The 16110-nt window shown below is 47.1% G+C and overlaps 1 protein-coding gene across 3 annotated transcripts in view; it reads right to left on the bottom strand.

Moving 5' to 3' along the window:
* Positions 1–16110, bottom strand: part of LOC144791017 (cytochrome P450 2J2-like) — a 381495-nt gene that overhangs the window by 62455 nt on the left and 302930 nt on the right. For all 3 annotated transcript variants that reach the window (XM_078665646.1, XM_078665647.1, XM_078665648.1), the window contains 2 exons: positions 8540–8692; positions 5980–6140 (listed from right to left, as the gene is read on the bottom strand). In XM_078665646.1, coding sequence (XP_078521772.1) covers positions 5980–6140; positions 8540–8692 — 314 coding nt within the window. The remainder of the gene's footprint in view (positions 1–5979; positions 6141–8539; positions 8693–16110) is intronic.

Genomic DNA, 16110 nt, shown 5'->3' with positions numbered 1-16110 from the left:
GGGAAGACAGTCAGGTAAGGAGGCTGAGAAGAGAGGGCCTGCAATTCGCTCACCCTCCTGGCAGAAGTTATTGCCACTAAAAGGGCTGTCTTGATAGTGAGCAGCCAGGGGGAAAATTGTGCAGCGGGCTCGAATAGTGCACACATTAGATACGTGAGGACCAAGTTAAGGTTCCTCTGGGGCATGATGAAAGGTGAAGGGGGAAACAAATGTGTCCGCCCCTTCAGAAATAAATGTACAATAGGGGACTTGAATAGCGACGGTTGGTCTGGCAACCGTAGAAAAGCAAAAAGGGACGAAAGGTAACCCTTCAGAGTGCCCAGAGCAGAGGCCTGTTGGACAAAAGACAGTATGAAAAGGAGAATGTCAAAAAGGGTGGCAGACATAGGGTCGATAGGCCGTTCACTACAATATTTACAAACTTTTTGCCATCGGCCAGCGTATATCAACTTAGTAGAGGGACACCTAGCTTCCGGAATAACATGGCATACTTCTGGAGGCTTTACAGGATCGGATGGAGGACCCTCCCCTGCAGCTGCGACAGAAGATACCCCCGAAGGGGCAGCCTGATCGGAGGATCAGCGCTCCTTTGCAGAAGCTCGGGAAACTAAACTCTCCATGCCCAGTCTGGAGCCACAAGAATGACTTGTTCCTGGTCACTCCTGATCTTCTTGAGCATTCTGGGCAGGAGTGGTATGGGTGGAAATGCATAAAGGAGGCCTGAGCTCCACTCGAGACGAAAAGCGCCACAAAGCGAGAGACGCTTGGAAACTCTAATGCGCAAAACTACAGACATTGCACGTTCTTGACGGAAGTGAACAGATCCAACCAAATCTCTCCCTACCCCTGAAAAAGTTCTTGCACCACCCCAGGATGGAGATGCCCCTCGTGATCTGCTAGGCATCAACGGCTAAGTTCATCCACCCTGGCGTTCAGGGAACTGGCCAGGTGTTGAACCACCAGGGACATGCCCTGTTGTTCCAGCCAAGATGCAGGGCCTCCAGACAGAGGGTCCATGACCCCACCCCGCCTTGTTGGTGCAGTACCACATGGTGGTGCTGTCCATGAACACCTGAGCCAGCCTGCCCTTGAGGGATGGTAAGAAGGCTATCAGTGCCAATCGGATAGCACAGATCTCCAACAGGTTGATGTACAGCCTGGCTTCCGTCCGCGACCAGAGTCCTCTGATCTCCACCTCCCCAAGATTGCCGCTCCATCCAGAAGTGACGTATCTGTCACCACTGTGAGATCTGGGTGGGGAAGGGAGAGGGGTCTGCCTGTGTCCCATTCATGGTTTGTCAGCCACCACTGCAGATTTTGTGAAGTTCCCTCTGCGATCTGGACAAGGTCGTTGAGATTTCCCCAGTGCTGTGCCCCTTGGAACGTCAGGTCCCACTGCAGAGCCCGCATGTGCCATATGGCATGATTCACTAGCAGGATGCATGAGGGCATTAAGCCCAGCAGCCTCAGAGTCAGTGTCATTAAAATCCAGGATAGAGGCTGAAACATTTGGTATCATAGCTTGAATATCTCTGACTCACTGCTCAAGCATGTCCGATGTAGGCGAGTGTCTGGGAGGGAGTCAGGTTTGACTTCAGCACGTTGATAGTGAACCCTTGCGAATGCAGGAGGTTCGCCATAGCCTGGAGGTGGGAGACGACTGCCTGGGGCGAGCCAGCCTTCAACAGCCAGTCGTCGAGATAGGGGAAGACTGGAACCTGTGATCTCCACAGATGAGCTGCAACCACCGCCATAACCTTGGTAAACACCCATGGGGCACTGGTGAGGCCAAAGGGGAGCATGGCAAACTGAAAGTGCTCGTGGCCCTCCGTAAACCGCAGGTAGCAACAATGGGCAGGCAGGGTGGGAACATAGAAGTAAGTGTCGTGCAAGTCCAGTGCTACCATCCAGTCTCCTGGGTCCAGGGCAGGCAAAACCTGAGCCAGAGTGAGCATCTTGAACTTCTCTATTTTTAGGAAGTAGTTGAGGGCTCAGAGGTCGAGCAAAGGACGAAGGCCTCCATCTCTTTTGGCAACTAGAAAGTCATGGGTATAACAACCACAGCCTAACAATGGCACCAGAACCCTCTCTGAGGCTCCCTTGGCCAAGAGAGTCGTGATTTCCTGTCGAAGTAAAGCAAGGTGATCCTCCGTCAGCTGATCATATGTAGGAGGCTTATAGGAAGGGGTAGTCTCAAAGGGGAGGGAGTAGCCCCTTTGAACTATCTATAGAATCCACCTGTCCAAGGCGATGGCCTATTCTGCCACCAACTGGAAGGCCATGTTTGGGGAGGGTTGGACTAGAAGGGTTTGGAGCAGGAGGAGGGAGGGAGTTTGTGGACTGACCTGACCAATAGCCACCCGAGCCACGGGGTCAGGGCGAGCGTTGCCATGGCCACGTAGAGGTTGCTGAACTTGTGCGGTCCTCTGGCTATTATAGTAAGTCCGAATGAGGTCGCACACTGCTTGTCCCATCAGCGTGTGACCCCGGAGCATGATGGTCGATGTAGTCAGTATCAGCGGGTGCGCTTCTACCCGAGTTTAAAGTCTTGAGGGTGTTCACTGGTGTGCTTGCCATCCCTGGACACGTGTTTCGCATTCATTAACGCTCATCAGCAGGGATTAGGCGTGTGCACGGGGTTGCTGCGTGGGCTGCCGAAAATATTCTTAGGTCCAGATACCTCTTAAGGCGCGCAGGTGCGTTGTCTCGAGGTCGTCACCTCCACCGGCTCAAGGGAGCCTGTATAAATAGTAAGTCCGAATGAGGTCGCACACTGCTCGTCCCATCAGCGTGTGACCCCGGAGCATGATGGTCGATGTAGTCGGTATCAGCGGGTGCGCTTCTACCCGAGTTTAAAGTCTTGAGGGTGTTCACTGGTGTGCTTGCCATCCCTGGACACGTGTTTCGCATTCATTAACGCTCATCAGCAGGGATTAGGCGTGTGCACGGGGTTGCTGCGTGGGCTGCCGAAAATATTCTTAGGTCCAGATACCTCTTAAGGCGCGCAGGTGCGTTGTCTCGAGGTCGTCACCTCCACCGGCTCAAGGGAGCCTGTATAAATAGTAAGTCCGAATGAGGTCGCACACTGCTCGTCCCATCAGCGTGTGACCCCGGAGCATGATGGTCGATGTAGTCGGTATCAGCGGGTGCGCTTCTACCCGAGTTTAAAGTCTTGAGGGTGTTCACTGGTGTGCTTGGCATCCATGGACACGTGTTTCGCATTCATTAACGCTCATCAGCAGGGATTAGGCGTGTGCACGGGGTTGCTGCGTGGGCTGCCGAAAATATTCTTAGGTCCAGATACCTCTTAAGGCGCGCAGGTGCGTTGTCTCGAGGTCGTCACCTCCACCGGCTCAAGGGACTAGGAGGGTTTGGAGCAGGAGGAGGGAGGGAGTTTGTGGACTGACCTGACCAATAGCCACCCGAGCCACGGGGTCAGGGCGAGCGTTGCCATGGCCACGTAGAGGTTGCTGAACTTGTGCAGTCCTCTGGCTATGATAGGGCTGGCGTGGCTGGAAGCCTGTTTCATAGCCACGAAAGGAGCGAAAGGCGGACACAGGACGGGATGATACAGAAAGTCCCAAGGACTTGGCCATAGCCCATGTCGCCTTGAAAAGGTCTAACGCCGTATTCGCCCTATCTCCGAAGAGACGGGAGCCATCAAAGGGCATGTCCATAAGGTTAGCTTGGACATCTCCAGAGAAGCCAGACATTCTCAGCCAGGCGTGATGCCTTATGGCCACTTTCAAGGAAATCGCTCTGCCCAGCGAGTCTGTCGTGCCAAGCCACAGCGGATGGTAAACTTTGTTGCATCTCTCCTGTCTGCAACAGCTTGGGAGTGGATAGTCCGGGCCTCCTCCGGGACTTGTGGCAGCACATGTGCAACTGTCTCCCATAACGAATGGGAGTAACGTCCCAAGAGGCATGCAGTGTTTACTGACTGCAATGCTTGGCAGCTGGAAGAGAATAGTTTCTTTCCGAAGCTATCCAGCCTTTTGAATTCCCTATCCAGTGGTGCCAAAGGGAATGCCCCACAAGAGGTAGAAGCTTAGACCATCAAGCTCTTGGGTCGGGTGAGATTTAGAGAAAAGTTGGGTAGCCCGGTGCAGGGCGGTGGCAGCGGGCGATTGTTCTATTCCCAGGGTCCCCTGTGCTGCTGGGCTTGGACCAAGTACCCAGAGTACCATCAGTTAAAGCCTCATTAAATGGCAGCAGGGGTTCCGAAGTGGAGACGCCAGGATGCAGGACCTCTGTCAACACATAGGTCTTGACTGCCACAATAGGAAGCCGCAGCTCCAAGACCTCCGCAGTCCTACGTACCACCATGGCAAAAGAAGCGCCCTACTCTGTAGCCAGGTTAGGAGGGACCTGGAGCATTCCAGGCTCTGGAGAGGTATCCAAGCCACGGGCATCACCCAGTTCCTCACACTAGTCCATTTCTTCAGTGTAAGGCATCATAGAGTCTGATGGCTCTGTTGGCGCCAGCCTCTGCATCGGTGGATGCCCGGCAGGCTCTGTGTCATCAGTGATGAGAATGGGGCTGAGGCGGCAGGCGGGCGCCGGCGACATCGGGATTCTCAGTGTCGAATGCAAAGTCGGGAAGGGTCAGCGTTGCTGGCGTGGAACCCAATGGAACTCCTGCTGAGCCTGCAGGGCCCGAAGGCATGCCAGCATAGTCAGACCACCCACAAAAGGCACACATGGTGTCATAAAATTCTTTCAATTGGGCGGGGGTCACTCCCGGTCCCAGAAAGGGAGGGAAACACAGAGCCGACACCAGCACACATTCTGCAGAATGAGGCCTCGCATGTCAAGACTCCTCTGTCACGTCGGGTGATGGACGAGGTGAAGTCAAACCAAGCTTCGACTTCTCGTGCTTCTGTGGTGCTTCTTGCCCGACCCCTTTGAGGACTTTGAATGGGAGGATGAAAACTTGGAGCCCCTGGAACGGTGCCCAGAACTTCCTCTTGACCGAGACCAGGAACGAGACCTCCAAGGATACCTCCAAGGTGTCTGACACCGGGCCGTGAGCAGCTTTAGGGACCGCTCCCTCATAGCTTTAGGCACCATGGCCCGGCAGTCAGAGTATGACTTGGGGTCATAGTCACACTCCAGGCACCATAGACGGATGAGGTGGGGATCCGTGACGGACATGGAGCGGTGGCCGGCGCCGCACGGTTTGAATCCCGATGTCTTCTTAGACATGATGGAAACCCTACACACCAACAAAAAAAAATGAGATGTGGGGGAGAGAACGTGGCCTAATGGCAAGAGCGGTTGACCTCGAATCTGGGGAACCGGGTTCGAGTCTCTGCAGGGACGCTCAACATCCAGTGATTCTGGGCAAATCTCTTAATCTCCCCATGCCAAACAAAAAAAATAAACGTGTCTGTCTGTAACGCAACGGGTGCTCATGTAAAGCGCTCTGATACCTTCAGGTCAGGTTTGCGCTATATAAAACTCCCCCCAAAAAATAAAATAAGTTTTAAAAATCTGTCAAAAAATGACATGGGTAGCTCTCTTCGACGGATCTGCACTGGCTGGCATGGAAGAAAAAGAAACGGCTTAAGCGTGCCAAGGTGGCACCTATATTGATGACACGGATGTCACAATGACGGAGGTAACGCCAAAGGTGTCACATGGATTCGACCGACACCACCTATTGGCACGCAGGGGTACTGCTCAAGAAAAATCTCCCGAATCCAGTCTGATGCCTGGGAAGTTCACAGGTAAGGAATCTGCGGCTAGATGTCTCTATCAGATGGACTCATTCAGGTACTCCTTTAAGAAATGCTGCAGAACCAGCTTGATTAGTTATGGACCAAATTATCAGTTTGTATCCTAGAAGGCTACCTGTACTCGACTTAATAATACTATTCATTGAGGGTTTTCCAGACACATTGTTCTTGGGATGTGGGGACATTAAAGAGGGGCAAGTACCATACACAGACATCTTTGTGACAAAGGCCAGCTCCTTACCCTGCCCCAGATATTCTGTCGAGTGTCGATCAATACGTCAATGGTAGTGATGAGCTGGCGGAAGACCGGATCCTCGATGGAGAAGTGACGACCAAAAGCCACAGCGCAGATCACATTGGCCATAGAATTGGCGAGCTGGCAGGCGGGGTCCACTGGATTCCCTGTGGGGCGTACAGACACAAACGTATCAAACACACATCATCGATGATATCTAAAAATACAATAATTGAGGGAACAATAATGAAACCTTGAAAATATAGCGCATTTGTATATTGATAACAAAAGCACAGCCTGTGTTTTCTTTCAAATTATATGACCAGGAGTGTTGTGCTCTTTTTGCAACAACCAACCTTATTATGGGAAAATGAGTCAAACTCTTTTATGCTACAATATTTACATTTGCAAGAAGTATTACCAATTACCTACGAAAGCTTAAGAAATACCACAAATGTTTGTTCCATCTAAGCATAATCTGGTAAAATATTCAAGATGACTCTACTGAAAGTTGTCCGCCATCAAGCTCAGACAATTCAGAATTGGCAGTCACAAGGATTAGCTGGGCTATTTTCAGAAAAAGAACAGATCCAAAGTATGTGGGAATGACCAGCTCTCCATGTACCCAAAGGGATCTACCAAGACTTCTCTCACTTGGGTTAAGCATTTGACTTATCTTTGGCACACTTCTCTGATGAGTTTAAATGAGATGCAGTGATTTATTTATTCCAGATTAGCATAGAAGATACTGTGCCTAAAATAGTAAATTAACTTTGATGTTTTCCATCTTGGCATCTTTCTATCTTGCTTGGCAAAAGACTTTCTCACTTTTCGGGTTCACCTTGGATAACCATTGAACTAAAGTTACATTACGGTGAAGGGGGGTCCTAGCCTGGGATTATTTTAAAGACCTGCGAGTATAGAGTCCCTACCTATAACGCTTTACACACGAAATATCCTTGGGTCAGACCCGATGATATTTCGTGCGTTAACCATTAAACTAAACATATGTTTAAAAAGCTGCTAGAGAACCAACCATTTGAGGTGGGCTTTTATAGAGTGTTATTGGGGTATGTATGCATAGAATATTGAGCGGCTGAGAGGGGAATTGATGGCCAGACTTAAACAGGATGTGGGGGTTTGGTTCAACTATCAGGATCAGAGGAACCTTTTAGTTCTTTCTGATAAAAATGAGTGAGCAGTTTGATCCAAATAAAAGGAACATATCTGCTTCCTTCCATGATGGCATACCAGAAAGTTGCCCTTATTTTTGAGGTGATAAGAGTCACCTGAAACAGATATTGTTCTTCCACTGTTTCTTATAATGGTAATTCACATATGGCTCTTTCAATAGTACTCTTCCTTACAGATATATTTATTTCATATATGGCCAAATGTACAAAACCATTTAGCGGTTGAATATCCTGCTATTTGCAAAATCGCAGGGTTTGCGACCGCAAACTGGTTTACTGACTTGTAATTAACCTCTCTTGCAGTTTGGGAAGGCTTTCCAAACCACAAAAGGGGTTTTATGACTCATTCCTCATTGCAGTTAGGAGAGGGATTAAAAAAGGTATCCCTCCTTAATTGTTTTGTGATTCACAATGAGATGTATCAGTGACGTATGACTGCAATTGTGGTCACAAACCATTGAAAAGTTAGCGACACCTCAAAGGAGGTGGTAACTCATTTGTAAAGGAGAAGCACCTGCCAATGTCTTCTAATTTTTAAAGGTGACACAACGAAGAATGCAAAAAGTGATGGATGGAATGCTTGAATTAATCTCAGCCACTGGTAATTACTTGGGACGCATACCAGTCCGTCGTTATTTGCACACCATGCCATCACAGTTTAGACCCAGCCATATGTAAATCAATCTTGACTCTGCTCTAACGGGAACAGTCCAGCCTGAACTGTCATGCCAGATCCTCCCAAAACCACAACACAAGGAACCTAGGACTGGTCTTGCCCCGATAAGGGCTCATCAGCCGGGTACAGCTTAGTTCCAGTGGCACAGTGTGCACAGTACCCACTTCTGGGCATACCTGACCCACTTAGGGGGACACATTGAAGCATAGAAAAGTATACAAAAAGTGATGGATAGAATGCTTGAATGAATCTCAGCTACTAGTAATACCAGTCCATCAATATTTGCATACCTTGGGGAAAGGCAAGAGTGAAAGCTACTGACAGTAAAGGCCCTTGCATCCTGTTTCTTTTTATACTGCCACTGACTCCTTGACCCCCTAGAATAGAGGAAGAAAGGACAGTGCCAGGGATATCAAAGGGCAGGCCAGGAGTAGTAGGGGCTACCCCCGGCTACCCCTAATTCAGGTCCATGCCTTAATGCGTATTATCAGGCAAACTCTTTAAAGATGGCTGGTGTAATCAATAAAGGCCATTGAATTTTTAGTGTTCTCTTTACTATTAACTTCATTACTTCAGATGCCTAGGCTTTCGGCTCTATTTCTACTGCTCGTAGACCTTAATCAAAATGGCGGCCAGAGATAATGCTGTGTTTCCTTTTCTGAACACTAGTTATACCTATGGACTGTAAGCAGCCTACCTCCCTCCTCCTTGAAGAACTGGAGCAGATGCCATGCCTCGTGCTGTACATGTCCTTCCAGGCTTTTTGTCTGTGTAAGAGCAAGATTCCGCAACGCCGTCAGCCCAAACCGCCGCTGTTGCCTCCAAGTCTCACCATTGGAGAAAATAATTCCTAGAAATAGTAGTGATAAATGGTCGAACTTTTAAAAACAGGAGAAAAATGCTTGAACATTCCCAAACATGTATGTGCATCCACATTTCACCACTCACCATCTTGCTTCAGTTTGTAGGCACATGATAGGCGGTCTATAACAATTCCAACTTTCATAGTACAGAAAAGTTCTAAATGAGCAATACGATTCATTGTGTTTTTTACTCCTGTTAACCTGTTTTTAGATTGTTTTATTGAAAACTAAACACTGGACGCACGATGCAAATCAAAGTAATTTAATCAAAAACTGTGGGCCATATTTATGACCCGGTGTGCGTCGCTCGTGCACTACGCAATGTGGTGCAAGAGTGACGCAAACCTTAATTTAGATTTTTGAAGACATGCAAAGCCACTTTGTATGGCTTTGAGTGGCTCCAAAAATCTTGAGTAACGAAATGTATCGATAATCTCTGCTTTACGTTACTCTGCCCTGGGTAGGTGTTCCATGGGCAATGCGGATAAGTTACTTACCTGTAATCCTAGTTCTCTTCCAGGGGTATCCTCATCAAAGTCATAAGCACTGAATATTCCCGCCGACGTGCGGGGACCCCGGAAATAATATAAAAATATATATGGAAATCACATATATCTAGCTCCACATATATGTATGTTCATATATCATTTTTTCTCACACCAATGCAGCCCCAAAACTGAGACTGAACAATGTAATTACCCATACATAGACTGAATTAGCAAGTATATAAAAAACACATTAGGTCAAATAGCACTTGAACTCTGTGTTTTAATGAGCAAAACACTCATAAATCCTGAAAATTGCTAATAAATAGACATTGTTAGCCCACAGGCTGCATTGTAAAGCAATAGCATAGAAAATGAAAGCATTTTCAACAAAAACATGGCACCGTGCCTTTAAGGCAGCCATGACCCCTGGCTTCCCATCATGGCTCAAGGGTGACAGTTAGGTCAGTTGTTCTTTGCATAACCCTGAAGTCAGGGCTCAACAATAAACTATAAACACATTGACCACATCTCATTTACCTGGGGAGGCGGGTGGGTTGCTTATGACTTTGATGAGGATACCCCTGGAAGAGAACTAGGATTACAGGTAAGTAACATATCCTTCTCTTCCAGGGGATCCTCATCAATAGTCATAAGCACTGAATAGAATAGCAAGCCCATCAACCACCTGCAGGTAAATGAGAAACACATGACCCAACCGAAGATTGTAACAGCCGAAAAATCAGCCGTTAAACAGATTCCGCAAGGAGGCCTGGACTACCTGGGTATCTACTCTAGTGTCTGAATCTAGAAAGTAATGTCTGGTAAATGTATGGACGGACCTCCAGGTCGCCGCCTTACAAATCTCAGACATGGGCACATTATGAAGAAAAGCTGTAGTAGCCGCTTTCCCTCTAGTGGAATGTGCCTTGGGAGAAAACCCTAGGGTCTTCTGCGCCAATTGATAGGCAATCTCGACACATGAAACTATCCACCTTGAAATAGAACGTTTCGAGGCTGCATAACCTGGTCTGATCGATCCATAGTTGACAAACAGTTGATCAGACTTACGTATAGATTTGGACCTATCAACATAGAATTTTAAAACCCTTTTCAGGTCCAAAGAATGCAAGGCCCTTTCAGCTTAGGTGAACTACAAAAATTAAACCATTACAGAAAATAGTGTTTTGAAAAGCAAAAAAAGGTTCTTGTTAGAACCACCTTTCTTGGTTACAAAATAGAAACAGTTATGTTGTTTGTCATATCTATATCCAAAAGTTAAAGTTTGTTTGTATATTTTTAAGTGAAGTGAAATGTAATACAATGTTGTGTAGCATCCAGACATGATGCACTGCATTCTGTCAAAATCAAGAGAAAAAAAGACTATCTCTACCACACTATAGTGTTATTTTTCTCCCCCTTCCCCCCCAGAACCAGCAGACTTTTCACAGTCAAGCACACTTTTCACAGTCAAGCACTAAAGCTAAAACAATGCCACCTTACTGCAAGTGTCTGCATTGTGTTCAGAACATTTGGTTCTACTGTACAAGGACCTTTCTAGTACACAAATAATGTTTTAACACTTTTCCAACTGCACAGTAGAATACAGTATACCCCCACTATGCGTGCCTACGGACAGGCCGCCTCACCCAATCCCGTGACTTGATCAACACCCTATGGAGCGGCCAACCCCCGTTATTGGTAGACCCTACACTGGAACCACCATGGGCACCCACCTTCTCTGCACACAGTGTGCAGCTAGCCCCTGCGCTCAACCCGCCATGCAGCGCACAACACTCCATGGAACGTTCTCCCTAAATGAACCCCTCTTGAAATGCTAATTTCTCGACACTGGCTTAGCAGATTTATACCAAATCACAAAAGCACTCTTTCTGAGCAAAATTCAAACTTTTTGCCAAATTACTTGTAATTCCAGATAGCCATTTTCCTGTATTGGTGAGTAGAGGGTCTCATGAAAATTAACAAGGAAAATCAAATTGTTTTTAACCTTTTATGTTGGATCCCCCATGGCCAAATTGGCACCAACCTTTCCAGGTAAGAGTCAAGTAGAATGAACTTTATTTTTAGGAAAGTCACATGCAGATCCGTCAAAAGGCAACAAAGTTCTTATAGAAACAAAAAATGCCTTTCCTTTAGACAGGCTGACCTAACCATAACTAGACATAAATTAACTACACCCAGTCGACCACCACTGTGTAATAGTTGTGCATATACTCATAAGTATATCTATATATATTTGCCTAACTGCTTTAAATGTGCACATACCGAACCATGTGCAGTTTTCCAGCTCTGCCAACATTAATATAAATAAACAAAATAAATGACAGTACTCCATCAAAAAACTGATGTGTCTCAAGCTGTCCATTGCATTTGAAACATGTGAAATGTTTAAATTCCACTAGATGTCAGCGTTGTCTAGTGACCAAAATCACCTTGTATCAAGCATTACAGGGTGACGTCTGAATGACAAGATATTAATAATGCACGTTGAAAACGGCGGCACGCTGAACGTCAGGAGCAGAGAAGTGGGAAAGGGGAAATTGGTTCAGGTGCGGTAGGGGGTAGCGTTGACATTTCGATCCGGCTTATCAGCAAACGAGGGAATTTAATACCTCAGCTACCGCGATGGGTTAAGGACGTCGATCAGATCATCTCCAGTTAAAATTACGCTGTACCCTGGATTGCCTGATTCATTCAGTAAACTTTCGCCACAAATACGGGCCTGAATATTAAGTTTCATGGATGGTCTGGGCACCACCGTCATGGTCTATATCTACTGAATAACGGGATTTGTCCTTAGTTGGCCCTTGCAACTTTACGGGCATTGGTGTAACCAGGTTTTGGACTCCAATTGAGCATTGCAAGATTGATGAGGGTCACTCCACCTGTCCCCTTGTCCTGAGGAAGATCTGCATAGCTGAGGTAATAAAGTCCCTTGTTTGCCGATAAGCCGGGCCGAAAGGTCGACGCTACCCCCTACCACACCGCGACCAATTTGCCCTTCCCCATTACCCCTGTTTACAGCCTTAAGGGAACTCTCCTTACAAATTCAAATTAATAATTTGCATGTGGCCAGGTTGCATCTAACTGTTTATTGGATATCAGTTTTGTACAGTCTTGTAAATATATGTCCTTTACTTTTCTACACACTTTGAGCTCTCTTCACTCCTATATATACACTTGAGCACTCTTTCTTACACATTCCCTAGAACATTCTCCTACCTTCCCTACCTTCTTGACCCTCTAATGATTGTTCCTTTAAATGACTAAATAAATATATTGTAATTATACTTAGTGGTTTTTCTGCACATTTATTTTCACGATTTACAGACGTTTGGGAGCTGATTAATGCAAGCTCAAATAAATTGATAATTCTGTTAATCTAACTCTTCCTTGAATAATTGGTCCAGGGCCATTGTTTCTTTATAATTACCTATACCCAGGTCCAGGGACCATTTGGGAATCCCCATTGTTTATAATGGGGTTTGAACTTGCAGCACCTTTCAGGCATGAACATTATTAACTCATTGCACAATTCTGGAACCAAAATAAATTGGCGCTAACATGTGCTATGCAAACAAGGCTCAAACCACTCATATTACTGCCTTTAAAAAAAAAATTTCAGTTAGTAGTACAGAACAAGTTACTTACCTTAGGTAATGCCTGTTCTGGTGGAGTCTCTATCCAGCCGCAGATTCCTCACCTTAGAATATTCCTCAGACGTCACACTGGATCCAAATAACTACCCCTGGGTGCCGGAAGATGGCGTCTCCGGCTCCACATGATTATCGTCCGCGTCGGATGTGACGTGTACTGGTCTATATTGGTGCAACCCAAGCATACTGACATCAGTTACTTTCGTAACTCTTCCGAGCCAGCAGACGTGAAGCCAAAATCAGATTGATCGTGAACAATATGCAGATTCCTAGATTGGGATCTTTCTACTGGGAAAATGGGAGGGTCGTGAGGAATCTGCGGTTAGATAGTGTCTGTACCAGAAATGACGTTACCAAAGGTAAGTGACTTGTTCTTCTGATAGAGACTTGCAACAGCAGATTCCTCACCTTGGAATAGATATCAGGGCAGTACCTCCCAGGAGTTGGGTCTGTGAACTGGATCAAACCAGAAAATCCTGGAGGACCCATCGGCCAAAATGCCAGTTGCGCTGGACCTGGCTGTCACAACAGTAGTGCTTCATGAACGTATGAAGGGAAGTCCACATCGCTGCCCAGCAAATGTCCAGGACAGGCACTAACGGTGTGAGCCTCCTCTGAAACAAGTGGCAAAACCTAACTCAACGAGTCCCATAACGCCAAGCTGTGGCGACCGAGCAGGCAAAAGGCAGAGTCTTCTGTGGCCAGCCCAAGGGGGCGGGCGGGGGGGGGGCAGAACAAGACACTATCAAGGGATGTATCTGGACAACTGGCTTCTTGGAGCTCATCATACCAGTTGTCTCCCTGATAGGACCGGTCAACGGCATCATCATAAGTGCCATCATGGGAACCCGTGCCAAAAATGTACTGAATTAAGTGTTCCCTTCTTGAAGGCAAGGTAACCGTGTAAGAATCAGGGGCGAAGAAGCGGCATCGAGCTCAATGTCGGAAGGGGGTGGGTACATTGCCAGTTGAGAATCAGACACCGGTTGATCTATCAGCACCAGTAAAGCAGGCATCAGAGGGTTGCATGTCAGCATGGAGAATGGCGCAGGTATCGGTATCGGTGCTGTGCTCAGCATGGATCAGGGAGTGGACCCAGTGGGTCCAACTGGCACCGAGGGAGGTCCGGCCAGTGGAGTCAGACACCTCTAAATTTAGTTTACATGAGTGGCTGGACAATAGTCAATCTTGAACAACTTAGCCAATAGTGACAACCATTCACCCCATATCATCCCCCCTTTTCCGCATCTCTTTATCCGTATCCGTGTTTCCTCGAACCCCAGCTGCCTCACTTCTGCCTGCCTCTCTTCCCACTTGATGAAAGAGAGGCCTCACATCCATACAGACATATAGTCTTTCAGCAGAACAGGAACCGAAGCTCCAAACAACCAGCAATACAACAATTAGACTATGAATTCAACACAGCAAAACACCAGAGCAAATGTATCTCCTATAACATTCTGAAGACCATATACTTAACTGCTTAACCCCCTCACCAGACTATCCCACTCTTCCAGCCTCCATCACCAACGCAATTTTAAATTAATGAGTCCCAGTTTGCAGACTTAAGGATAACCATCAAAAACTGGAAACTATTTTTTTTTTTTTGCAGAGTTTTATATAGCGCGAACTAGAACCGAACCGAATCAGTTATCAGAGCGCTTTACATAGCACCAGTTACGTTACATGAGGACACACTTTCATTTTTTTAAGTGATTTGCCCAGAATCCCAGGGGGTTTTTGGCGTTGTTACCGAGACTCGAACCCAGATCCCCAGGTCCGAGGTCGAGCGCCTTAGCCGTTAGGCCAACCCCTCCCTAGTAAGCTTTGACCCATCCTTGTGCCAAAAGACATTCTCCCTTCCCACCAAACGCCCAATCACATACCACCTCTACCAGTAAACTGGACAGAGCCTCACCACTAGATACCTTATCAAACTTACTACCCTCCCTTTCGCCCTGTCATCTGTTTTCGACTTGTCAATCCATATCACGAAACCCCATCCGGTGTACACTCCAAGTCCACCCTGATTAAACCTCCCACTTTCCGTTCCCCTAACAGTTATGAAACCCTAAAAGCTCAAATAAAATCCCTATCGTCCACATGGAAAATATCACCACCTCAGACCCATCAGAACCAACCCTTGGAAGCACCACCATCACTTTTTGTTGTGTTGTTAATGATGACAATCTTGGTAACCTCCTGCCCCTCTGGCCTAACCATCCAGTGTAAGCCCACATACTCTACTCCACTCTGAACAAGTTAATGCTTTCCACAATTTCATTGGGAACTCCTGGGACATATCTTGTCTTAAAGATATTATTATATTTCAGACAGCTCAGGACAGGAACCCTCAACATTTGCAAGACCTTCAAATCCCTAGTCGACTGCCTGTTCACAGTACTCGCCACTGCCATGTTATTCACATTGAGCACTTTCTTGTTCCTGAAACTTTCGACCCTTGGTGCCAAAGGAACAACCCATAGGAAAAAAACAAAAAAGGCAATGCTACGTCCTTTCTGCCTCAACCATGCAGGCAACTACTCCACGCATCATTTTCCCGGGGAAAAAAGCTCAAAGCCATCTCCATCTGATGCATCTCAAAAAATGTGGACTTTCCACTCTGCCTCTTCTCCTACGCCAGACAGAAAATGTTCGACTAAGAGCTCTACCAACACATACTACACCGGCAAGTCTGTTCACCCTACGATGGGCAGTGATAAGCCTAAGTGGGACAAACCAAGTCTCCTGCAAAAAAGTTTGGCCTGCTTGTACCACTCTACAAGGAAAATGTAAATGCCCTAGTAGCACATACACATCGTTCACCTCTACCTTGATCTTTGACAACATCTCTTCCAGCACATTCCCCATTACCCTTTTCTTCTCCTCTGGAAATCTCGCTTTCGTTCTCACAGAATCAATCTCAATTCCTAAAAATGATAGAACTGTGTCTGGCACCACTGTCTTCTCCGCCAAGGGCACACCCAAATCTGCCATCAGTGCCTTAAAACTTGCCAACATCTGCTCCGCTGGAGGACAGACTACTATTGTACCCCATGATCGACAAAGCGATCTCACTCACCTATAAAAAACTCATTAATAACATCCTGGACATGTTGGGGCCCCTTCGGGAAAAGTGGGAGTCAGATGTGGGGCTGCTGGAGGACGATGACTGGGGGGAGGCCCTACAGTGCCCCCGGGAGGTGGCGATTCGCGCCCGGTTCCGGCTGGTCCAGCTCCGCA

The sequence above is a fragment of the Lissotriton helveticus genome, chromosome 11 (genome assembly GCF_964261635.1).
Source record: "Lissotriton helveticus chromosome 11, aLisHel1.1, whole genome shotgun sequence".
Lineage (NCBI taxonomy): Eukaryota > Metazoa > Chordata > Amphibia > Caudata > Salamandridae > Lissotriton > Lissotriton helveticus.
Note: the sequence above shows the minus strand (reverse complement) of the source record. Positions and strands in the feature narration are given on the sequence as shown.